The 25,613-nt window shown below is 35.4% G+C and overlaps 1 protein-coding gene across 1 annotated transcript; it reads left to right on the top strand.

The window, feature by feature from the left end:
- The first annotated feature begins 169 nt into the window (after positions 1 to 169).
- LOC136803094 (E3 ubiquitin-protein ligase RNF10-like) lies at positions 170 to 20,610 on the top strand. The gene is made up of 16 exons (XM_067059846.1): positions 170 to 685; positions 11,031 to 11,146; positions 12,492 to 12,661; positions 13,356 to 13,449; positions 13,743 to 13,862; positions 14,106 to 14,170; positions 14,301 to 14,373; positions 14,633 to 14,705; positions 14,939 to 15,054; positions 15,256 to 15,300; positions 15,968 to 16,099; positions 16,572 to 16,848; positions 17,134 to 17,267; positions 17,506 to 17,719; positions 18,174 to 18,449; positions 19,995 to 20,610. Exons 1-16 carry the CDS (start codon positions 544 to 546, stop codon positions 20,258 to 20,260), a joined length of 2,313 nt encoding a protein of 770 aa, XP_066915947.1. The 5' UTR covers positions 170 to 543; the 3' UTR covers positions 20,261 to 20,610.
- The last annotated feature ends 5,003 nt before the right edge of the window (positions 20,611 to 25,613 follow it).

The raw sequence follows: 25,613 nt of genomic DNA, 5'->3' as shown, positions 1-25,613 counted from the left end.
GAAAGAGGATCCAAGGGGAAGAGACCAATGTCCCTTTAAATTTTGTGTATACATTTTGAAGCGGTACGTTAGCAGTATGGACGCACTCGCCAGCATATCTTATCATAATCGGATATATGACCGAGGTTATTTGTCGTCTGACCAGGAACAATAATGAAAGCTGTATATTGAAAACACAACATTTTGGAAACTTGTCTCGGACTTTTCTCGCCATCGAGAAGTTTGGAAGTTTTTGGACACTTTAACCTGCCAAAGTTTTTGCTAAAGAAGCTCAAATCAGCCATCGACTGGAGCTATTTGCTTTCCAGTCTACCTTCATACACTAACGCACTACCTTAATATCACCATTATAACAAGAAAAGAAAGCATTGCTGAAATTAAATTTATTTTTGGATTGGTTATCATCATGGAGTGCTAAAATGAGCCAAATTGAAGATAATGCAAAGATTTGTTTTCATGTGCCTTTTCTGGCTTCATTAAATTTACAAAAGAACTCATCAAGTTCTCATTTCTGCCTGTTTTGGCTTGAGAACTTGTCATTTTATGGTAGACAACATTCAAATCGGGATGATGCAATCTACCAACCAAACAAATCCAACCCAAAATCAAATCCAGAGACGTGTTCCTGGTGGTATGACGAGCTTGCAACATGACGTTGAAAAGATAAAAAGTGGAAGCAATGGAGGTATTATTGCTTAAATCAATCCACAAACTAGGCTAGAGTGTGTGGAGTGCATACAGTTGTTAAGACCAGACAATGTCAATCGAACGGAATCGAACGAAAATTTCAATCGAACGCAATCAAACGCAATCAAACGCAATCAAATGATTGCTATTCGATTGCCAAACGCAATCGAATATCAATCGAACGTATAATTCTGGGTAAAATTCGATTGATTCGATTGATATTCGATTACGTTTGATTGATATTTGATTACGTTCGATTAATATTCGATTACGTTCGATTGATGTTCGATTACGTTCGACTGCGTTCCAATTTACCTCAATTCCTTTCAATTTCGAGTGCCTCTTATTAGGGAGGTTAAGTATTGATACGATAGATAAATCAGGGATATGTTATAGCGGAGCTGGATGAAGGACGAGAATTCCTTAGCGGATTGCTTCTTTGTCTTTTCTATTGTAAACTGTTCATAATAGAAATCCATCTCTGTCCCCTTGAGTGTTCTGTTTTTATAAGAAAAATGAAGCAGACAAAGTATTCATGCATATATTTTGCTATGATGTTCCCGCTTTTCATCAAAATAATATTTGCAAAAGATACCCCAAAAGCTTCTTTGTAAATGAAATCTAATTTTATCAGCAGTGCGTCACAAACAGCCATATAAACAAAACTCAACATTCTCACAAAAGTTGTCTTTTTGATTTCCCAAACATTCGTCTAAAGCGTTCACTTCCACAATAATAATTTATGTAATTGCAATTTCGTTCAGTCCACAGTCGGCTTCAACATATACACATGTTTTTATTTACGTGACCGAAGTGCCTACTAAAACAATCCGGGGGTAAGTGGCGAAGCAACACAGCAGATTATTCGTAAAGTAAAGAAATATCTTTTGGCATTGACAATAATCAAATATAATATTATATCTATATTATAATACGCTTAAATCGGAACTCTCCCATTCTCGCATGAGGCTTTTTCGCTAGCGATTTTTAAATACACGGCAATTTTTTTCGCGCCTTTTTGATTGTATATTCAATTCTATTCGCCAAGTGCACTTCCATTCAAGAGAGCACATTTCTCCTTGATGGAGAAACACAACTGACTGTGCAATAGCACTATCAGCATAATTTATAGTTTTTAAAAAAAAAGTTTATGTCGGTTATGAAATAATTTTGATTCACATGGGAATACGTCGAAGATAAAATTTGAGTTTTCAAAAAGACATCATATTTATGATTACCCTTGAGATTAATAAAGCTCCGATGACATTTCCCTTCTATTTGATACTCTGATAAAAACATTTCAATTTAATGGACTTGACAATATGAGAAAAGTTGATGACTTATTCCCAATTCAATTATGAAATTTTTTAATCAATGTTTGCTATTTTTTGTTCTATTGAGATAGCAAAATGAAAACGCTTTTACTTACGCATTGAGTTTAGTTGTTAAATAATTGTTGACTCTGTTAAGAGGTATTGAAAAAAGGCACTCTTTATATTCCACCGTAAAGCACTGTGGTCTTTGGAGTGATCGGTGTTGCCAAGTACCTCTAATACTGAATTTGAATTTCTATTTGTTTTTTATCTTCATCCTTGCGTGAGGAAAATAATAGTCTTTCTTCTCCCAAAAACCCAAAAAAAAGCACGTTTTAAAGTATGACCGATTTCTCGCGAGAAATTTTTAACTCAATTTTCACCAATATTTGCATGAGCATTATTTTTAGCGAGTCAAGAACATTATTGTTTGAAGGTTTTCAACAAAAGAAATTATGACAAATTTATACAATTTAATAAGGAGAAGAAAAATCAAAATTCAACTAAAAATACTTTCACCATATTTTTTAATGTGCATTAATTTTAGTGTCCCCTTAAAAATTTTAAACATCAATTTTTACGAAAAAGGCCTAAATTTAAGAACATTTTTTCTCGCAAAATAAGTACATTTGTATACAAATCCCTACAAGTTTCTGAAAAATAGAAAAGCGAGCGAAGCGAGCGTATTAAAAGGAGTAAGAAGTCGTCTCGGACGACGCCGGGACGGCTAGTATATTATATTTTCTAAAATTCAAAAATCAAAAATTCATTTTTCATTCGCGAAAAAAAAAAAAAAAAGTAATGAATTAATATTACATACTAAGATCCCCCGTCTTTTACTCTCGTTTAATTTCCGATCTCGGAACGTGCAAAACGCCCGTCCGCCCAATATCCACCCAATCAGCTTAAAATTCACTTTAATTGTCCTTTGACTTTCAAAAAATAGTATTTAAAAATTATGAATTTATAATAATTACAAAAAACAAAAGTTTGATACTTCATTAGGGAAATATTCAATAAATTCCTAGTTTCAATTTTCAGTGGGCGTTTTTTTAGGGCTTCGTTTATCGCGCAATTTTTGCGTCACGCTAACTTTCTCGGCTGCTCGTAATAATTATGCATTGCCAAATTTGGTTCTCTATTGTCAAGTCAGGATCGATGGTGACGTCATCTAAGCATAAAAAAGAAAGGATTTCGTCAGTTTTATGCATATATTAATTTGCAAGATATTCTATTCGCCGCGCGAGCGCACTTTTCGTAGACTAGTCGGAATACTTTCTTTTACTCGCGGGATTGATGGTAACTTTTCATCTTCGTTATTTTTAAAATGAAGCACAACCGAAAAAAAAGAAACTTCAGAAAGTTGCGTATTTCCAGTGAGTAACCGATTCTGACAATTAACAAAATTGATGATGATGATGATTTTTTTTCGGTCAGGCAAATGTCTCGTATTGGGGGTTCTAGTCTTGACCCCTAAACCTAAGCGAGATTGAAGCGTTTGGGCAAACAAGACAAAACTCTAAAAAAGCTGGTGTTTTGAAGCGCTTCCGTGCGATCGAAATATCGCTGTTTGTGACGCACTGATCAGCGTGTGTTATGAATTTGAGAAGCTTTCATGATTTCTCTTTAAAAATTTCGGATGTAAATATTTTGACAAATATTGTTTCAATTGACTTGAAATTTTTTCCATAATCAGACATACCGACCTGCTATCTGAAAATATCAGTTAGAAAGTGAGGCACCCCGCGGTGTAGCGCGGTATTTCAAATGAAAATAAACCAGCCGAGGCTGGAAGGTCAGCCAATAGAGCTTAGCTAGATAGCTTTAATAAGTGGGTTAACAGATGTAAGAGATGTACTGAAACAGAGTAGACTAAAAATGTTGAATAATGTACAAAATGTGAAACATTTGATAACTTGATTTACAATTATTTAAAACAAGCCTGAGAGCTCCTCCAACCCCCCCCACCCGCCACGAGAAGTTCAAAGTATACTTCTTTTTATAGCATTGTAGCACTGTTTCTATGACATCAAACAATTAAGCTATAGTTCATTACTGTAAAATAAAAGAGAAACATAGTGTAATTAAACTTTTTGTTGATTTGTTAATTTCATTACCAGTCAGTTATGATACATTTTTTCTGTTGGATGTAGACAATATCCATATCTGACCAAAGTGTTATGCTAGAAATAAATAAGAAAATGGCCAAAACGTCAGAACCAAAATAAAGATATCTACTTTGCACTTGAAGCAAAATCACAAAATCTTGAAAAACACAATTTGCATCCAGTCTGCGTAAATAAATTTTGTAGTTTAGTACCGTCAAGTTACACAACATGCACACAAACCATCTTGAAGACTTTGCTGGTCACAAATGATAATGGAAAGCAAAACTTAAAATTCATAACTTTGCGGGGAAGCTCATTTTTCCCCCGTTTTGCTTTAAACTCGCTTTTCATTGGTCTATGAATTTGGGCGATCGCTTTACTGCCTTGGCGGAATAAGCACACGAGCATAATAAATAAATTCAACAGGGCAGCGGAGTAGCAATTAATTTCAACTGGGAGTCCTCTCTTCTGTGCCAAGCACTGGCAGTGTTTTTTAAACTTTAAAACAATGTTAAATGAAGACCAGATGGATCTGTTGTTGTGTAACTTGGCGATATAATTCATTAAATTCTAGAAACCATTTTTCATAACTTTCTGCAGTCCGCTTTCTGCAAGTCTGATAAGAGATATGTATAAACTGTTATCGCCATTCATTCCATTCCATTATTCGGTCAAAACGTGCGCCAAGGTTAGGAACGGTTAGAAAAACACAATCTGCGTCCGGAACTGCATGAAAAATAGTTTGATCAATATTTCAATAAGAACTGTATATATTAATATTAATATAATTGATCAAATTCCAAAGACCATTTGTCATAATTTTGCAAGTCCAATAATAGGAGATATGGGATGTCATCATTTGGTTCCCGTCATTTGACCGACCCTGATTTACGGTCAGCAGGTAGAGTTGGAGAGTCGGAAAGCTTTTCCGCTGCTTTGCTGGATTTCCACTGTCGACCTCTGCACGCTCTGTGTTTACAAGTTTTCAAATCGAAGTAGCGAGCCACATGCTAATGGAGAGTAAACCGAAAACCAGTTTATCCACGGTTTCTCAATTTCTTAATTCGGATCAGTCCACACGACAGATTCCCTTTCAACAAGATGTAGCTGCTTCTTAAAAGAAAAATATTTTCAACCGAATGACCGAACGACCCCCACTTTTTAAAGTAGAAATGACGGGAACCAAACATAATTTTTTGCGATTTGCCTTAGTCCAAAAAAGCACAATTCCATCCAGTCTTTATCAAATTTAGACAGTAGCTGTACTTTTGTAAACTTTATCAAATTCCAATAACATTATAACACCATCAATCCCACCTAGAGGCAAACAAGAAAAATATGTTTTTATTGCAAAAACTAATAAAAAGCAGCAATAAAAAGTATCAGAAAATTCAACATAAACAAAAACTTGAGCAAACGGCTTTAACCTTCAAAAGATGTATAAAAAAGAATCCCCTTGATGAAAATCATGTGTTTGATTTGCCGAGTTAAAAAAATAAATGACAGAAATTGAAGCTTGCCACAGATTTACACTGGAAATACTTTGGTACAACACTGACTTATCACATCTAACTTATCGCTTGAGCCGCCATCTTGAAACACCACATTATGATCTGTAAAAACAACGCACGCTAAAAGTACCCAAAAAGTTAACCCGATCGGAAGAAAGTTTAGAAGTCAAAGTGAGATCGGGAAATCGGATTTTTTTTTTGTCGTCTTATCATGATGATGATGATGGAAGAACCGAATTTTACGGATTTGAATGCTCAGCTTAGGCTGACCAAAGAGCTATTTATAATCTTACAGAAGAAATTTCTTATAACTTTACTAATGAAAACAATGTTTTCCATTTTTTTAAATTGTCATTCACCAATGTTTTACAGACCCTCTTGATAATTAAAAGTTTTTAATCGTTAACAATAAATGCAGCAGCAGAATTATTGGCTAAAAAGTAATCCAATTTTCACGAATTTGTAATTAAAAAAGTGTAATTTCATATCAAATTTTAATGTCAGGGACAGAGATAGAACAAGGCTTTTTCAAATGTGCGTTATCCAGCTCCGCTATAACATATCCCTGGATAAATCAACGCAACGAACGGGCTTTGACACACAACCTGCAGTAAACATGTGGGCCTGCATGATCTGCATTTTCTAGAATCCAGGCTAAAATGTCTCTATAACGAAACATCGTGAAATCTTTGTTGTTGAGCAAAGTAGATATAACATCTACTTTGCTACCCTTACTACCCTTATCTTGCAGAGAAAAGCCTGTTCGTCGCGTTGATTTGTCTTCGATACTTAACCTCCTTATTTTCAAACCTCTAATTCTAAGACCTTTAATTTCGCGCACCTCCTAAAATTTCCGTGTCGTGTACGCTTTAATTTTCGCGCGCCTTTGATTTTATCATTTTATCAAAGTAGTGTCATTCTTTCAAATTTTAAAATAAAAAAAGACGAAAGTTAAATTCAGCAAAAACACTTTAAAGTGTCTTAAATGGTTTGACTAAACAAAACGATAGGAGAAAGCAAAAAAAGAGATAGAAAGGATAGAAATTAATGTTATTTCATTTGACTTTCTTGTCTCCAAAAGTTTGGTTCTTCTTGCTGGAGACAACAATCTATCTCGGAATCAGATATGAAATGCTCTTATCTAAATTGGAGAAAAACAATACACACATACTATAATAGGAGAAATTTTAGCGAATCACCATTTCAGAAAATTTAGCGTGGATTAATTTTCGATTTGCTGTCTTTTAGTGAGACTGATTTTCGCGAAAATGGCATCACCTTGCTAAAGCGCTAAAATTTTGTTCGAACATACTCAGTGAAAATTCCATGCACTTTTCTGTGGCCGTTATACGGCCAGAAAACTCAATTTTAAATTGAGTTTTGAAACTCAATATTTGAAGAAAAAATTTTTTTTGAGTCATAAAAAGTCAGAAAAATATCGACAGTAAACTATAGTAAACAATAGTCAAAGTTATTTACTCTATAATCAAAGGTAAGCTCAATTTCTCTCATTCTTTATATCTTTCAACAATATAATATCTTTTCTTCTCTCTTTGTGTGTTTTTCTCTCTTGCCATTCTTTTGACGAAATCAACATCAAAACATTCGAATCGAAGGCTCATTAGAAAAACATCAAAACATTTGTGTTTTTAGGGCCATTCTTTTTATTGTTGCCTACAGTTTTATTTTTTATTCTATTGTAGAGTAGAATTATTAACCGTTTCATTGATTTACGAAGAAGGCCGCTAGAAATATGTCCCAATTTTTTGATCAATTTTTCCTTTATATTCACTTTTAAAACTCCAGATTTGTTAGAATAATATCGAGTGGAAAGTACATTCCACAATGTTTGCTCCTTTTTTACTTTGAAATCTTACTTTAATAAATAAAGCTTTGTTTCTTTTGTTCTTGAAGCATTTCTTTTGTTCTTCAAGCATTTCTTTCCATCAGGGGCCGTAAGCTTTAAAAAAGACCTGTTTTAACCAGTCTAGAAGGGCTTATTTTCAAAAATTTTCTCCCTCCTTAGACACTAATTAAGGGACACTAAACTACAGCCCTATCATCCTAACACCTACCACTTTCAAAGTGGAACCGCAGCCCCTATCCATGCGTGGTTAAAGTGTATTCTATTATAGTTACTAGTAAACGATAATTTTGTTTATGTTACGAAAGAAAAGTAATTATTTTTGTTGCATTTTAATTCTTGATATCATTAATAAACTCTTAACTAGGAGTCCATTAGGGGGGGGTCTCAGATAATAGCAATGGCATGGCTGAAACTCAATTTCTAAATAAAAAAACAGCCAGTGGGAAAAGTGCTTGGAATTTTGCCTGATACTATTCCTTATAGTGTTACATAGAAGCCCCTCTGTCTGTCACATTTTGTCTGATAATACTGGATAATAGAGGATTTTTTCCCGTCGCAATTCAATTTCTTAGTTTTTCAAGACAAGTATGGTGACGAAGAGAAGCGCGTTGATCGAGTCCGCCGCCGCAACCCTTGTCCCGCAAAATCTAGTAGGACACTCAATAAGCTGTTTGAATTGAGTGTTCTTGTTTACATTTCACTGCCGTTCCTCGACCCCCCTTAACGTATCGTAACATCGCAACAGCCGAAGCTATAATTAGCGAACACCGACGGGAAATTTGAGCAATCCGCCTTGAATGTCACTGATACTGGAACGAGGAAAATATCTGTTAACTGATCACATCTGCCAGCCTTTATCAGCCGAATTTTATTAGCGAGGTTAAGTTAAGAAGCAAGATTAATAGGGGAACGACGGTGATATGGAAATCGCGAACCAGCCAAACAGCCATCGTAGATTTTGCGGGCAACGTGACAGACAGTCGTCTTTTCTTCGATTCATATCATCCCGTTTTAACGCTTCAAATGTTGAACGAGAATCAACGTTAATCAACAGAATCAATTAGTCGAACCAGTCGAATGCATAAGCCAATCGAACGTAGTCGAATCAATCGAACGCAATCGAATCAATCGAGACAATCGCGGTAATATTCGATTGGCATTCAATTGCGTTCGGCAATCGAATTTCAATCATTCGATTGCGTTCGATTGCCTTCAATTGATTCGGCGTTCGATTCGTTCGATTGACATCGTCTGGTTAAGATTGCCACTTTCTCATACTAAGATTATTCCAATACCATTTTTCATGCCCATTTTGTTTGGAAAATGACCAGGACTCCGGGTAGTTTAAAAATGGGCTTCAGAAAGTTAGACAGTTAAACAGTTTTTATAGGACCCTGCCAACGCACCAGACTGTCCGGTGGCAAAAAGTATCCTTTCACTACATCGGACTCAATAAGTCCGGTGTTGCATACAGGGAATTTTGGACGCCGGACATTTATGAAACAAAAAATTAAAAAACACGGGATGCACAGGACTGGTCATGTTTGGTGTTTTGATTGTCCGGTGGAAAAAAATATCCTTCTCCGACACCGGACATCCAACTTCCTTAAGTCCGGTGTAGAGATTGTCCGGTGGTAAAAAAAATTCCGGTGCGTCGGCAGGGTCCTGTTTTTATCTATGTAAACACAAGATAGATTTTCCTACCCTTAAGAAGAGAAAAACCCTTTCCTATCTAATTCTGATTATCCTGGACCTGGGGGAAATAACAAAAAAATCTCAAAAAAGTCAGTGGAGTGGAATCTTAGTGCGGAAATAGGAATGTTATTGTGGTCCTGTTATCATAGTCATGCAGTTACATCAATATGTCCAAATCTCGCAACCTCTTTACCTAAAGGAAAGATCGAAATTAGAGTTTTTTAGCGTTCCGAAAAAAACGCATAGCTGAAATTTTTTCATCTTCACAGGATTATCAGGATCAATTGTCGACAACAAAATACATCTTTTGGTGTTTGGGTTTGTTTCTGACGTTTTTCCTTCAAAGAATATTGATTACTTTCCTTTTCCCCGTATTCCAAATGATAAACTATGTCGTTCTGTAAGTGTTTATTTTCTGAGAGATACAAATAGTGTATTGAATATTGTTAACGTATTTATTTAAGTATTTTTGAGCGCAAATTTAAATATATGGTTAGAGAAAAAACAAATGATAGCAGTTCAGTTTTTTCCTCAAACCCCCAGGAAAAGTTTTTTGCCGACTTAGCTATTTTACAAATCTCGGAAAAGAATTCCCATAGGAGTTCCAATACATAACCCGATTGTTTAATTTCGGAACGGCTTTCAAGAAAGTCATAATGGCAGATAATTTTAAAAGTTTCTGAGGAAATGTGTGTAATTTATCGATGTTGATGGCTTGTTGATTCTTTAAAGAAAAAAGGTAACAGGTATAGCTTTTTCTAATTCTGGAATATTGAGGTTTTAGCTACACTGATGTGGCTTTCAGCCTTGCACTCCATCACAGAGCCTATTTGAGATATTTTACTAACTCGCCCAGAGTAAAATTTTAAACCTTTATTATTTGAATGCATGCCTTTTTAATACTCAAATATAAAAAAATTAAAAAATTTTAACTTGGTCATTAGTCAAAAAAGTCATTGAAATTGATTAGCCTCTGCGATGGAGTGCAAGGCTGAAAGCCACATGAATATGGTTCATCCTATAAAAGGAAGTTCATTCTATGGTGGCCTATCTTGAAGTGAAGGTGGTTGAACAAAATGTTTTTGGCATATTGATGTAACTGTCATACAAGTCAGAAAAATCAGTGGATCTCATAATCAGTCTTGCCAACTTGAGTTGTTAATTTTGTGTCAGAAAAATTGGAAAATTAGATAATCTCAAAATTTGAAAAAGCAATAGACCAGACAGTACTAATCGATAAATTCTATTGTCGAAGTATTTGATAATGATCGAAGTATAATCGAACAACCATTTATCGGTTAACAATCGAATGTTTAGTACCAAAATTTCAAAAAATTGTGAGTATTCGATCACTTTCTTAACAACCCTCGAAGACTCAATAATCATTCGAGTACTTTGATTGTTATTGTTTACTTTCGATAACTTTGATAACTTCGATAACCAATTACTATGATATATCTTTAAGAAAAACGTGAATCGCGTGTTTTAATTGGCCGAAGTAAACTTAGTTTCAGATTATTTTGTTGCGCTGCTACTGGAAACATATTTGATAAAATCGAAGGCTGGAAAGTACTCAATATAATCGTAGGTATTCAATATGATCAAAGGTAATCGAAAAGTAATTGAAATGATTGAATAAATTGAAAATGGTCAAAGAGAATGTCAATATTAAGTAATTTTGAGATGATTTTCCCAAAAGCCCCTAGGAAAATGAAGGTTTTAGCACCTTTTCAGGAAAATTTCATAAAATGGGGGGGGGGGAGTCATTATAAAATTCAAGCACAAAAGAGTACTTTAACTGAATTGATTGTAGTAAGTCATAGAATGTTTTTCATCTTCTTACTTTTAGGTAGTAAACCATTGAGCAGAAAAAGTGGAAGAAATAATAAAGGAACATCCTGGAATAATAAGCGAGAACTTTCAACAAAGGCTTCAAAGAAAAATGGTTCCAAATTCGATCCAGAGGTAATATTTTATAATACCTTGACATGGCTCCGACTGGGGTTCTAGGTCCCCCCGCTAAATTTAGGTCCCCCCTAAGAACAAGGCCCCCCCTAAGAACAAGCCCCCCCCAGCCTGATAAAATTTTAGGTCCCAGTATAATAGGGGAAAAATTTTTGATGAATAATTTTTTTTCAATGTGAATTTTTACCATTTAGTCAATGAAAACACAAGTAAATAAACAGTAAAGTAAACTAGTAGTAACTTAACATTATACAACTTATGCACCCTTGAGTTCTTAAAATTGCCCTCTGAAATAGTGCCAAGAGGCAGTTTCCAAGATTAATTTTCCCTGACTTTTGGTTAAAAATCCACCCTTTTCCCCTGACAATTATCATGATTATTTGGAGGACCCACCATGGTTGGGTCCGACAAGAAAAATTTTGAAAAGAGGAGATTCCTATATTGGCTAAAAATCATCAAATTCAAGGCATTCTGGAAAAAATTCCCTGACTTTTCCAGGTTTTGCCTGACTTTTTCTAAAAGCAGTCCTTTTTCCAGGTTTTCCAGGTTTTCCCTGACCGCTGGGAACCCTGCAAGGATTTCCAAAGCTCTATTTACATGTGTGTGCATTTCTAAGGATCAGATCACACTTCGCATGAAGACATAAAGGTTTTTTAGAGAAATTAAAAACAGTAAAGAAAAATATTTAGGAAGTGTTATTTAGCCCCCAGAGTTACATAAAATTATGCAGGTCCCCCCAAGATAGAGCTCCCCCCGCCTGTCAGGAAAAACAAACAGCTCCCACCTCTTATATGGCAAATTTGAGGTGTAGCTCCCCGCGCTCAGGCGGGGGGGGGGGTGCGAGCCATGCTTGATCACTTTTCAGTTTCGGAAATTGATACATGCACATCCATTTTGGTCAAGTTTTATTTTACTAAGCAACATACAGACATAATAGTAATCACTACCGTAAAATTGGGTAACTTGCATCACTGTCGGAGGGAAACTTATATATACCTATCAAATGCCTTACCAAACAAAGCAGCAAAATTTCAAAACAAATATAACAATGCAAGAACTACACAGCTTCACTTGCAGCTCTACTCTACCATTTTAGAATCAAATTTAATAATGATATTAAACATAGTTATGCATGACATCACTTTTATGATTAGGAGATATACATTTTACAATCAGTAAATCTTGTAAATCAGATTTGTTTTGATTTAACTTTGTATTTTAATGACTAGCCAGGTCATTCATTTGAGGCTATGCATGTTAGCCTCCAATGATGCAATTTATCTGATCTCACGGTAGAGGATACTTAAGAATTTCTGTTGAACTATCTTGTGAACTTTTGTTTCAGGACAAACCATTCCAAAAGAATAGCTTTCAATCAGCAGAAAGTTTGTTGAATTTTCATTACATGCCCTTGAGAACTCACAACACAATTTCTGGTCGCACAAGTTCTTCATATCATGGCTATAGAAGAAAACGAACGACCACATTCAACAAGGAAGCATTTTTACAAGCGAAGTAAGTTTATTGAAATATTTAAGCCTGACACTTGATGTAAAAGAGTCAAATTTTGTCCCTTCAATTTTGGCAATAAGGTGGAGAATACAGTAAAATTCTCCATGGTCACAAAATTTATCACCTCAAGTCAAAAGTCAAGTTTTCTTTCTTTTCAACTGTGATCCAAAATCTTTAAACTCTAAAAAATTTGGAAAAAAATAACAAAAGCACTGAAAAATATTGCAGATCCTTTCAAACGGGAAGGGTCAAAGCAAAATTTCTGCCTCATTATGCATTATGTTTGCTTTAAATACATTGAGATTTTAGGTTAATCTTTGCTCTTTCACATAGAGAAAATTTTTTTGACCTGTTAAATTTAAGAAATATCAATAATTTCTTCTTTTTTAAGATTTTCTTTTTATTATATAAATGAGGCACACCTCTAAGATTGAGAAAGTACAAGAAATAATTTCTCAAAATTTGTGCTTGTGCGGCACAGCAGGAGGGAACACAAAAAAGTTAACACAAAAGTACTCAGTACAAAAACAAATCTTCTATCAAATAATTTGTTTCCTGGATGGGCTAAAAATGAAACAATAGTAAATGTAAATTGATTATCATCAAATGCAATGTTTGGAGAGCTTCTTTAGTTTCATTAGGTAGTTATTGACTTATCAAAAATTTAACGAGCAACTTTTGCTTTTTCCAACTTTAGTTGCCAATTTGTTGTTGATTATGATGTTGAAAAATACTCAATTCATTCAGCGGACCCTGATGTTTTGGTTGATTGGAATGCTATTCAATTGGTGGTAAGTTGTATATTTAGAAAATATCTTAAAGGTGAATTATCCTCCCAATCTTACAAATGTCTCAATTCCCTTATAATATGATTTAAAAGGGACATCCGTGATAATAAATGAAGGCATCAGACTTTTTGCAATTTTTAAAAATCTTTGTTCATCTTGTCTTCCTACATTCCTATTGTATTTGAAATGTCTTAATCTGGAAGCTATAGTTTTTTGTATTTTATTTACATGTTTTGTAAACATACCTTTTTGAAAACAGTGTCTCGGGATCTCAATCTGTTTGTGCAATTTTTTAGTATTTTCCAATGCATGAAGAACCAAGTTGTCCCATCTGCTTGTATCCGCCAACAGCAGCCAAAATGACAAGATGTGGACATGTTTATTGCTGGTCTTGTATACTCCACTACCTATCACTTGTAAGATATTTTGAACAACCAGAGGGACTCGTTCATCTAATTTGTTAACTGAGAATTTCCTTACAGTGGAAAAAAAAAACAACTAAAGAAGAAAATTTCACATTTCTGGCATTTGTTTTTATGCTTTTAGTGCATTCTAACAAAATTTTACTTCACAAACGGAATTTAAATCAAGATTCTACCACCCAAAGCGTTACTGTGTTTTTATGAATTGAATACTGATAATCTTTTATTTTCATTCAGAGTGAAAAATCGTGGAACAAATGCCCAATATGTCATGAAGCTGTACATGAAAAAGACTTGAAAAGGTGAATTTCTTCAAAATTTCTTAGTATTTGCTTAGATTCTTATAAAGTCTTTTCAAATATTTTCAATACTTTGTTTGAAATACTCTAATTGCAACAGATTGCAACACTGTGGTCATTCATTAACTTTTAGCGTGGTACCAGTTGTCCAGAACAAGTTTTCAAGGAATGGCACCATCAAAATGAAACTCATGAGACGACCAAAGGTAAAATCTTTAAATATAAATGCTGTGCTGAAAAGAGCTTTATAATATCTGCCAAAAATACTTTAATTATAAAATGTCCTCAGGAATATTTTGCCCCAAAATCCTTACACTATAAAAAGACATGCTCGTGATGTTTCGTGTGTTATCCAACCCAATCACCTTCAAATTGAACTTCATTTGATTTCTTAAATGTCTGTTTTGAAAAGTAGGGGAGAAAATAGGGTATGCCTTTAACACTTGCATTTTGTTTGGTTTTCAGAACTCATTGATGACATACAATATGGAAAATGAAGAATCAAATATTGAAGAAAACGAATTCTCTATCTGGAAAGGTATGTATATTCAGTACAGTCACTTGGAATTTTTTTGAACAGATTGATTTGTTCTTTTTAATAATTTCGACATTTTAAACATCGTAGAACAACTTCCATCCATTGTGTCATAGAAATTTTGATTACTTTGAATGTTCTTTCAGTGTTCAAGGTAAGGAAAAATTGATGCCAGACCAGACAGAAAGAAAACTCTCATACAAAACTTTTAATCTAGGTTTATTTTCTTTGTTTAGGTGAGATACCATCTTTCAAGTTAACTCTGGCAACACAGGACATGATGATTGATAATCTGTTGAATCGTGAACGAATTGAACTTCTTGCCCAATTAAGTGAAGCTAAGCAAGAACAGGTAAACACTAACAAATAGAGAAGCTTGGCTTACATAAAATCTGACGCCTGTTTAACAGTGTGGATGGAGTTTAAATGCTAAAGATGTTTGCAACAATATTAAAATACAACACACATGGTTCCTTGTCCCCATATTATTGAATTTAAAGCCCTTTATTTTCACTGTTGTGAAATTTTGTAATTTCCTTTATCCAAATTTCAGTCTGGTGAAGAAACATTCATTGAAATGGCGATATCAAAAGTCGAGGTAAGATTTTTAAACATACACCATCTTCCAGCATCTTTTAATTTTGACATTATACTTCACTCGGTGTATAAAATTTAAATCTTATACTTTGATTGTTTTGGTTTTATTTGTAACCAGTTGCAGTTGTAATGCAGCTCTTCAATTTTGAATTCAAACCAAATGTTTTTTAAGCCAAAGAAGTTTTCTTAAGGTATTTTTTATGGCGAGGCTAGTTTTTGTCACGAATGCCTTAATTAAGGCGTACAGATTTTTGCGAGCAGAAACTTTTGCGATTTGTGCAAAGTTTGGCAATTTTCGCGAAAGTAAATGTCTTTAAAAATTCTAGGAAGGGCCATTCGCGAAAGTTTATGCTCGCGAAAAATTCTTGACAAAAAAGAAAATCTGCAAAACTTCAAACTTTGAATAAAAACTTTTTAGCCTGCTAAAAGAGTAATAAGTCAAAGAACAAATGTTTCAAGCCAATTCAAGAAGTATTTGTCCCTCTAAGTCATTTTTTCATGTGAAAATTCTCAATTTTACGTCTTGATTCGCGAAAGTTTATGCTCGCGAAAAATATTTTTCCGTTAAATTCGTGAAAGTAAAAATGTCGTGAATTTTGCGACTTCTCGTCCTCGCGAAAGTTTGTATGGCTAAAGTCAGATTCGTTTTAAAATTTCTCATATTTTAGACCAAAATCCAAGAATCACGACTTGAACAAGGCAAAAAACTGGCCAAGATTGAACAAGTTGCTCACCAGGGAGCATCTTATCCTGGGAGATACGAAGGAGAAAGCAACCTTGCCAACTTGCTCGCATCTCAGGTATCTCAGGGCCTCCTTTTACTACCTTGGTTAAGAGCCAGTTAACCTGTCTAAAAAGAATAACATGACACCCTCTATTTAGCCACAGTTCTCACTGAAACATCTGGCATGTAACAATTTTATGGGATTGCATAGCTCAAATTACATGTTTTTATAAGCGTACAAAAATCCAAAAACTGTCTCTGAGATGCTTAGATCGAGAGATTGACAAGGCTGATAACTGATTGGGGGATGCCTATATTTCATGGGCAAAAATACCAGACAAAAACAGCTGTAATCAGAAAATTCAGGCTCATGTAATTTAATATATGCTTAAATGTTTTCCATAAACCTAGATATGCTTAAAAGTGTAATGCTTACAGTATAAAAAACATGTACGTCATTTTTCAGTTTGATTTAAATACAAATTAGTTCTTTGAAACTTGCCTTACAAAGTAATAAATATTACTAATGATCTTGTAAATGATTTCAGGTTCCAAATCAAAGAAAATTGGATGCTTTTTCTGATGATGAGCAGGCTGACGAAAAGGAATTTGTAATTGAAAAGGAAACTGAAATACCTGAAAGTCTTCCAAGCCCATCTCCTGTCAAGTCAGAAGCCAGTGCGCCAGAAGAAGATTCAGAGAGCATTGACGATGATGAAAGAAAGTCTCGAAATTCTGCATCTTCAAGCACAGATGGAAGTGTGGAGGGACAATCTGATCTAGCAACGTACCCGAAGAATAACGATTATTATTATTTCTATCAAGGTATGTTTGTGGAAACGCTACTGAAAATTTTATTTCTACTCCAGTTTATTTATCTTCCAATGATAAGCTGTACTTTTGTTAAAATCTAAGGGCCCGTCTAACGGGTAGACTTAGGTTTCGTTTCCTTGCACTGAAAACATTTGACTTTCAGATCAACCCCTCTTCATAGGATGATTTCAAAATTTTCTCTTCCCTTTGTGCGTATTTGTTGTGAAAGCCAGACTCACAACATTTTGTTCGTATGGTGTCACTCATTGCTAAAAACTTTTCTTTCTTGCTTTCCAGCTGAGGATGGTCAGAATATTTTCATCAATTCACTTAACGCACGATGTCTTATCGAAGAATATGGCAGTCTTGAAAACTCACCAAAGAGAATTATTGGACAAATCCTGGATTTCGAATCTCACACAATGACTCGAGTATGGTGACTTTCTCTATTATTTTGATTATAATGTTCTAACACTAAAATTGATCCCAGAGCTCTTTTTGAGTCTTTCGAGCCATTTCGCTTATTAAATAGGGGAAATAATTTTAGCTACTATCCTAAAAGATCTTGCTTTCAGCCCCGATTCTTCCTTGATTTGATTTTCCTTGAACACCTTGAACAAGTAGAAGTTCGATCACGTTAGTTTCTAGCTTGACTTTTTCTTTTTATAGGAGCTTCGAAAACGATACCGTTATTTGAGTCATCTTCCGGTCTCTTGTGAATTTGTGATTTGCGAGTTGATGCTTCGCCCGCCTGTCCTCTCAAAGCAAACCATACATAACTTCATGGGTGAATTCAAGAAGAGAAGGACTGCCCGTTTCAAAAAAGTAGAAGAACAACGCAAGCACGATATGCGTGCCAATGCGGAGTTGAGTCGAGAAGCAGGTACGATAATTGGTGTTTTTAGGTTGCGTGTTTTTCCTGATGAAATTTTTGGGACTTCTTCATTTCGAACATTCGCTTTTTTGAAATCTTAACATAACCTTCTACCGTCGGTTTGAGTAAGATTTCACTTGCTGGACTAAAATTTCACTATCGCGGAAAAGACGAAAAGTCCCGGTAATTGAAAAATGACCAAACTCGACACAAGCTATTCTGCGTACCTCTATCTTCAGCCGCCTATACTAGAAATGAGAGCGGAAAATCCTTGAAAAGTCAGCGGAAGCTTATTGTGGGAAGTGTAATCTTACCCGTAACGACAGTAACACATTCAAGCTTTATTAAGCGACCTTTGGTAAAATTTAGGGAATTCTTGAGCTTGTAATTCGAAGCTTTACTTCTCTGCACTTATTATTAACTTCGACACCATGTTTTAGTATATTTCTCGATTCTCATCCAGGTTTTCGTGTGTACAATGATTACACTGAGGACATTCAAATTGATCTATCCGATCTTACTGATTTCCCGTCCAATCTGTCACCGGACGAACCTCTCATTGCGAGCGCATCTGTTGCTACCAGCAACAACAATTACATCGAACAGTTTCCACCCACCAACGCTGGGATGGATGTCGACAGTGAGAGTGCTTCCTTTGCACAGAAGTTGAGAGTAGCTAACTTGTCTCCGCCATCTACTACAAAGACTTGCTGGGGAACAGCTTCACCCAGCAATAAAGGTAATTTAATTGATATATTTTCTATTCGCTGAGACAAGAAAAGAAAAGACAACTATTGTCCAGCTTGCTGCTGGCCGTTTTATGCAACTTCGGTGACAATCTCCACGCAACTATTGCCATTTCCCTTAAACGTTTTGTCAAAAACATCATCAAAAACATCTTGGTCTCATACTTGATCAAAAGCTGGCCTTTGACCGTCACCTTGATGAAAAAATAAAAAAAGCTAATCAAGGTATTGGTCTTATTCGAAGACTTCGTAAGTTTCTACCCAGGGAATCTCTTGTCACTATATACAAAACCTATGTTAGACCACACCTAGATTATGGAGATATCGTATATGATCGTCCTGGTAATTCTACATTTTCTGAAAAACTCGAGTCTGTTCAATATGATGCCTGTCTTGCAATTACTGGATGCTTCAGAGGAACATCCAGAGAAAAAATATACCTTGAGCTAGGCTTTGAAAGCCTGGCAGACAGACGGTTAATTAGAAGACTCGTATTTTTTTATAAAACAATCAATGGCTTTGCTCCTGCTTATCTTACGAATATTCTTCCTCCCCAGAGAGGAGAGGAAGAACGCAATGCAGGGCGAAGGATAAAACCACCACTCGAGGCACCTTTCTGTAGAACCGGGCGTTATAGTGCCTCTTTCTTTCCTTTTTGCATAAATGAATGGAATAACCTCGGAGATCATATACGAAATCTTCCCACTATTAAGTCTTTCAAGCAAGCAATTCTCCGATTTCTCAGACCCAGTGCTAACTCAATTTTCAGAGCTAGTGACAACGATGGTGTTGTTCTCCTTAACCGATTAAGGGTTGGTTTCAGTCATCTTCGTGAGCATAAGTTCAGGCATAATTTTGCAGACACAGTTGACCCCTTCTGCAACTGTCGACAAAATTCAGTAGAAACAACACAGCATTTTTTGATGCATTGCTCTGATTACTCTAATGACAGACTTGTGATGTTTGACAGCCTTCTTCAACTTGACATAACCTTATTTCCATTTAATCCCAAAACATTGTGTAGAATACTTCTTTATGGCGACCCCGATTTTAGCATTGTCCAAAATCACGATATATTGAGTATAACAATAAAATTTATCCGTGACACAAGCCGTTTTGGGGGACCGTTATTTTAGTCTTTTACTCTAACTGCTCTCCAAGCTCTTTTTGTTTTTGTTTTTGTTTTTTATTTTTTGTTAGTATTTATCCTCTGTAGTAAGTTTTTTTTTCTCCATGCATTTATCAATTGATTTATTAATTTATTGTTAGCTTAGTTTGGGTTCCTTCCTCCTGGCGGTATGATCTGGTGGTCCTTTTGCGGGAGGTTAGGAACCCTTAGTTTTGTACTATTTGTTCGTGTTTCATATACTATAGATAAAAAAAAAAAAAAAAAAAAATGTTTGTTTAATATAATAAATTTATTCCGTGCAATTTTCGGCTCTTTTTCAATTGATCATATCATTATTTTGTATAACTGTTCTATTTCACATTGTCCTTTCTTTCATATTTGATTGAAATTTCTCCCCTCTTTCTTATAGTTGGGACTGGTATTTACACTCGTGACTTGAAACAAATGTCATCTACTGCTTCAAGAAACGGCCCCAGTGGAAATGATGACGAGGACGGCCCGGATCTTGTTGCACCATCTTTGAAAGAAATGTTTACGGCTGCTATGGTGATGCAATCAACGAGTGTGGCTGGAACAGATGAGAAGAAGTCTTCTTCCAGCAAGAAGGGAAAGAAAGGCAAAGGTGGAGGCAAAGGAACTTTGTTGTTTGCAACTGGTGCTCAACGCAAATATTGAAACTGTGTTTTTTGTTTGTTCAACTTTTATTGAAAAAAACTTTGAAACTCTTGGCAACTTTGATGGTTTTTCGAATTTTCTACGCCTCATGCCTCATCGAGAAATGTTCCGAAAATGTCGAGTGAATAGATTGAATGAATTATAAGTTCACGTCGTTTTCCAGAAGAAAGAGTTGTATCATATTGTACGTTATCGAATGCGCCTAGACTTATATGGTGCTATGATTCGATTTCAGGAGTTGTTTTTAGAGACTTTGGCATGACGTTCGATCAAGTCACATTTGATTCGAGAATGAATCGGTGAGATGGACAGTCATCACATTTTAAAAAACACTATATAGTTACAGTTGACGCTCTCTTATTCCACGTTCTACTATTCGATAGGCTCCCTTATTCGATAGGCTCCCTTATTCGATAGGCTCCCTTATTCGATAGGCTCCCTTATTCGATAGGCTCCCTTATTCGATAGGCTCCCTTATTCGATGAAATTTAAAGTCCCGTCAACAAAAAACTATCATAAACGACGCTCTCTTATTCGATAGGCTCCCTTATTCGATAGGCTCCCTTATTCGATGAAATTTAAAGTCCCGTCAACAAAAAACTATCATAAACGACGCTCTCTTATTCGATAGGCTCCCTTATTCGATAGGCTCCCTTATTCGATGAAATTTAAAGTCCCGTCAACAAAAAACTATTAGTTCGAGAGCTGTCGGCCTTTTTATTAGGTCATAAGCCTCAGAATTTTAACCATCCTCAACGTGTTCGCCGTATCGAAAACTGTCAAAAAAGTTTTGTCAGATCGAACACTAGCGGTCTCTTTGATCTCCACGAGCCCAAAAAAGAGGTCAAAAAAGGGCTTAAATTTAGGTCATGAGCCTCATGGCTAAAATTTTACAGGTGATTAATACAACCCTTAAGGACAATGAAAATCGAAAATCTAACCAAAAAATCCGGTTTCTTGACCTGGTCAGATGCCCAAAAAAGAGGTCAAAAAAGGGCCTAAATTTAGGTCATGAGCCTCATGGCTGAAATTTTAAAGGTGATAAGTACAACCCTTAGGGACAATGAAAATCGAAAATCTAACCAAGAAATCCGGTTCCTTGACCTAGTCAGATGCCCCTGAAGTTGAAAAATTTGAGAATTTTCGGGGGGTCGAAAATGACCCCCCTCTTAGACAAAACTTTCTATAGCGTTTGATCTACTAAATATTTAGCGATGAAATTTGGACAGTGTGTCCATAACATCCAATTACACTTTGTGGGAAAGTTTATGTCATTTTCGATGACGTCATTGTGTCGTGATGTCATCATCAGTTGCTCAAAATGGCCAAAAGGGGAGTCATTTTAAGTTCATCTTATTTTTTACTCATTTTTTCATAACAGATAACACTTTTTCGTTTTCAAGTGTGTCCATAACATCCAATTAAACTTTGTGGGAAATTTATGTCATTATTTGATGACGTCATTGTGTCGTAATGTCATCATCAGTTGCTCAAAATGGCCAAAAGGGGAGTCATTTTAAGTTCATCTTACTTTTTACTCATTTTTTCATAACAGATAACACTTTTTCGTTTTCAAGTGTGTCCATAACATCCAATTAAACTTTGTGGGAAATTTATGTCATTATTTGATGACGTCATTGTGTCGTAATGTCATTATCAGTTGCTCAAAATAGCCAAAATGGGGACTCCTTTTAAGTTTTTCTTACTTTTACTTATTTTATCTTTTCCATTCTCCTGAAATCTTTGAAGTTATAAAGAACAGGTTGTTTACATCGTTAGATACGGATACTTTACGGAACAGATCATAAATTAAAGTTTCAGAATTTCACGGGTTAAGACCTATGATCGTGAGAGCTTCTTATCATTAAGGTATCTGTAAATCTTAGTCGTACAATGAAACAATTTATTATGATGTGCACAGTAATTTTTACCTACAAGTTACCGTAAGCTCAGCTAAAAATTAGACTTGAAAAATCAGACTCGAAGCCATTCCCTTAGCTCGCTCTTTTGTGATTCTGATAGCGCTCACGATTGTACCAACGTCTGTCGTTAATAAGTGATTAAATTAAGATTACTTTAATTTACTTCAATTGGAGGCCCGAAGGGCAAGTAAGAAATCTCTTAGGTGGGAAAATGAAGCCACAAATTTCAAATCTCAAGCGCGTGACCCGCGACAGACAAACGCTGGGTTGATCCCGACAAACTACAGCGTAGATCTTAAGGCGATCTAATGGCGATATAATGGTGATCTGTCATCACAGTGTAAAATTCATACACCATGATATTCACGGCAAGTTCTTCTAGTTACATTAAGATATAAAAGGTGTATTGTGGGAGATTAACAACCCTGTCTAACAGTCCCAGTGGAACATTTTCAAAAAGGGGGAATAAAAAGTTCTCTATCGAAAGCCCGACAAGGATAGAAATTCTATTATTCTCAGCTAAATCCGTTGGGGATGGTTTAGGTGACGAATTTTTACATTGACTTTCGAATGAGGTTGTATTCAAAAGTCAAAAACTGGTAAAACTTTGTTTGATCGTCAATTTTTAAGTGTCTTAATAATTAGTTCCTCTGGAACCCTGTGTACTAGCCAAATTTGTCCAATTTGTCTCTCCAAATCCATATAACTTAGCTAAAACAGCAGCTTCAATGTAATGTTACTATAAATCCTCGATTTGATGATTTTCTTTTAGCCTTATTTGCGATTTTCACAAATTTGGGCGTCATTTACGGCATAATTAGCGCAATGATATCAACTCATAGATTGGCGTACGCCTATAACTAAAAAGCTATATACTCTAGTTAGGCATTGGGTAAAATGTTGTGGGACCCGTAAATTTAGAGTCACTCCATTACACTCCACGACGACTTGAAAATGCTGTAACCCAGAGATGTATTACACCAATCCTAGTCTCATTTTCAAAACAACTCGTAATGAGGAATCTTTATAAATTGAAAGATGCTCCCATTATTTACCTTAAGTGGTTCGCAGCTCAAAATTCGGAATTTTCGCGTAATTTAATTTCACGGTTAAGATAATTTTTGTTTACAATATGGCCTATTTTCTCGTTAAAAGACCAATTTTAGTGGTGATTTTTAAATCTTGAGGATATTAGTGTTCGGCGGAATTTAATAACGTGGATTTGTCAAAAAACCGCGAAATTAAATTCTGCAAAAATTTCTTCAATTAAGTAGAGGTTCTACTTAATAATAAGGGAAGATTTCAAAATCAAAGAAAAGAAACAGGTAAGAGAAAACAAAATACTGAATCACTGATTCAAAACTCGTCTGGCGTGTAAGAGGAAACCCAGAGCACCACTTCGTCTCTCAAACAGGCTATTTTTTACAAGCCCAAAGAGATAACAGGAGAATGAAAAAGGGGTATCTAATAAAATAGGTAAAAGTAAGAAAAACTTAAAAATGAGTCCCCTTTTGGCCATTTGGAGCAACTGATGAGCGACTGATGAGCAACTGATGACGTCATATTAACACAATGACGTCATAAAAAATGACATAAATTTTCCTAAAAGTGTAATTGGATGTTATGGACACACTGGAGAATAAAAAAGGGAGCATCTGATATATAGAAAAATTGAATTAAAATGAGTAAAAAGTAAGAAAAACTAAAGATTTTGGCCATTTTGAGCAACTGATGACGACATTACGACACAATGACGTCATCAAATAATGACATAAATTTTCCCCAAAGTGTAATTGGATGTTATGGACACACTTGAAAACGAAAAAGTGTTATCTGTTATGAAAAAATGAGTAAAAAATAAGATGAACTTAAAATGACTCCCCTTTTGGCCATTTTGAGCAACTGATGACGACATTACGACACAATGGCGTCATCAAATAATGACATAAATTTCCCACAAAGTTTAATTGGATGTTATGGACACACTTGAAAACGAAAAAGTGGTATCTGTTATGAAAAAATGAGTATAAAGTAAGATGAACTTAAAATGACTCCCCTTTTGGCCATTTTGAGCAACTGATGAGCAGCCGATGACGTCATTACGACACAATGACGTCATCGAAAATGACATAAATTTTCCCCAAAGTGTAATTGGATGATATGGACACATGGAGAATGAAAAAGGGAGCATCTGATATATAAAAAAATTGAATTAAAATGAGTAAAAAGTAAGAAAAATTTAAAATTTTGGACATTTTGAGCAACTGATGACGTCATTACGACACAATGACGTCATCAAATAATGACATAAATTTCCCACAAATTTTTCAACTTCAGGGGCATCTGACCAGGTCAAGGAACCGGATTTTTTGGTTAGATTTTCGATTTTCATTGTCCCTAAGGGTTGTACTTATCACCTGTAAAATTTCAGCCATGAGGCTCATGACCTAAATTTAGGCCCTTTTTTGACCTCTTTTTTGGGCATCTGACCAGGTCAAGAAACCGGATTTTTTGGTTAGATTTTCGATTTTCATTGTCCTTAAGGGTTGTATTAATCACCTGTAAAATTTTAGCCATGAGGCTCATGACCTAAATTTAAGCCCTTTTTTGACCTCTTTTTTGGGCTCGTGGAGATCAAAGAGACCGCTAGTGTTCGATCTGACAAAACTTTTTTGACAGTTTTCGATACGGCGAACACGTTGAGGATGGTTAAAATTCTGAGGCTTATGACCTAATAAAAAGGCCGACAGCTCTCGAACTATATCATAAACGACGCTCTCTTATTCGATAGGCTCCCTTATTCGATAGGCTCCCTTATTCGATGAAATTTAAAGTCCCGTCAACAAAAAAACTATCATAAACGACGCTCTCTTATTCGATAGGCTCCCTTATTCGATAGGCTCCCTTATTCGATGAAATTTAAAGTCCCGTCAACAAAAAACTATCATAAACGACGCTCTCTTATTCGATAGGCTCCCTTATTCGATAGGCTCCCTTATTCGATGAAATTTAAAGTCCCGTCAACAAAAAACTATCATAAACGACGCTCTCTTATTCGATAGGCTCCCTTATTCGATAGGCTCCCTTATTCGATGAAATTTAAAGTCCCGTCAACAAAAACTATCATAAACGACGCTCTCTTATTCGATAGGCTCCCTTATTCGATAGGCTCCTTATTCGATGAAATTAAAGTCCCGTCAACAAAAAACTATCATAACGACGCTCTCTTATTCGATAGGCTCCCTTATTCGATAGCTCCCTTATTCGATGAAATTTAAAGTCCCGTCAACAAAAAACTATCATAAACGACGCTCTCTTATTCGATAGGCTCCCTTATTCGATAGGCTCCCTTATTCGATGAAATTTAAAGTCCCGTCAACAAAAACTATCATAAACGACGCTCTCTTATTCGATAGGCTCCCTTATTCGAT

This window comes from Clytia hemisphaerica, unplaced genomic scaffold (genome assembly GCF_902728285.1).
Source record: "Clytia hemisphaerica strain Z4C2 unplaced genomic scaffold, Clytia hemisphaerica genome assembly, whole genome shotgun sequence".
NCBI lineage: Eukaryota > Metazoa > Cnidaria > Hydrozoa > Leptothecata > Clytiidae > Clytia > Clytia hemisphaerica.
The sequence above is the reverse complement of the archived record's forward strand: the minus strand, read 5'-3'. Positions and strand labels throughout refer to the sequence as shown.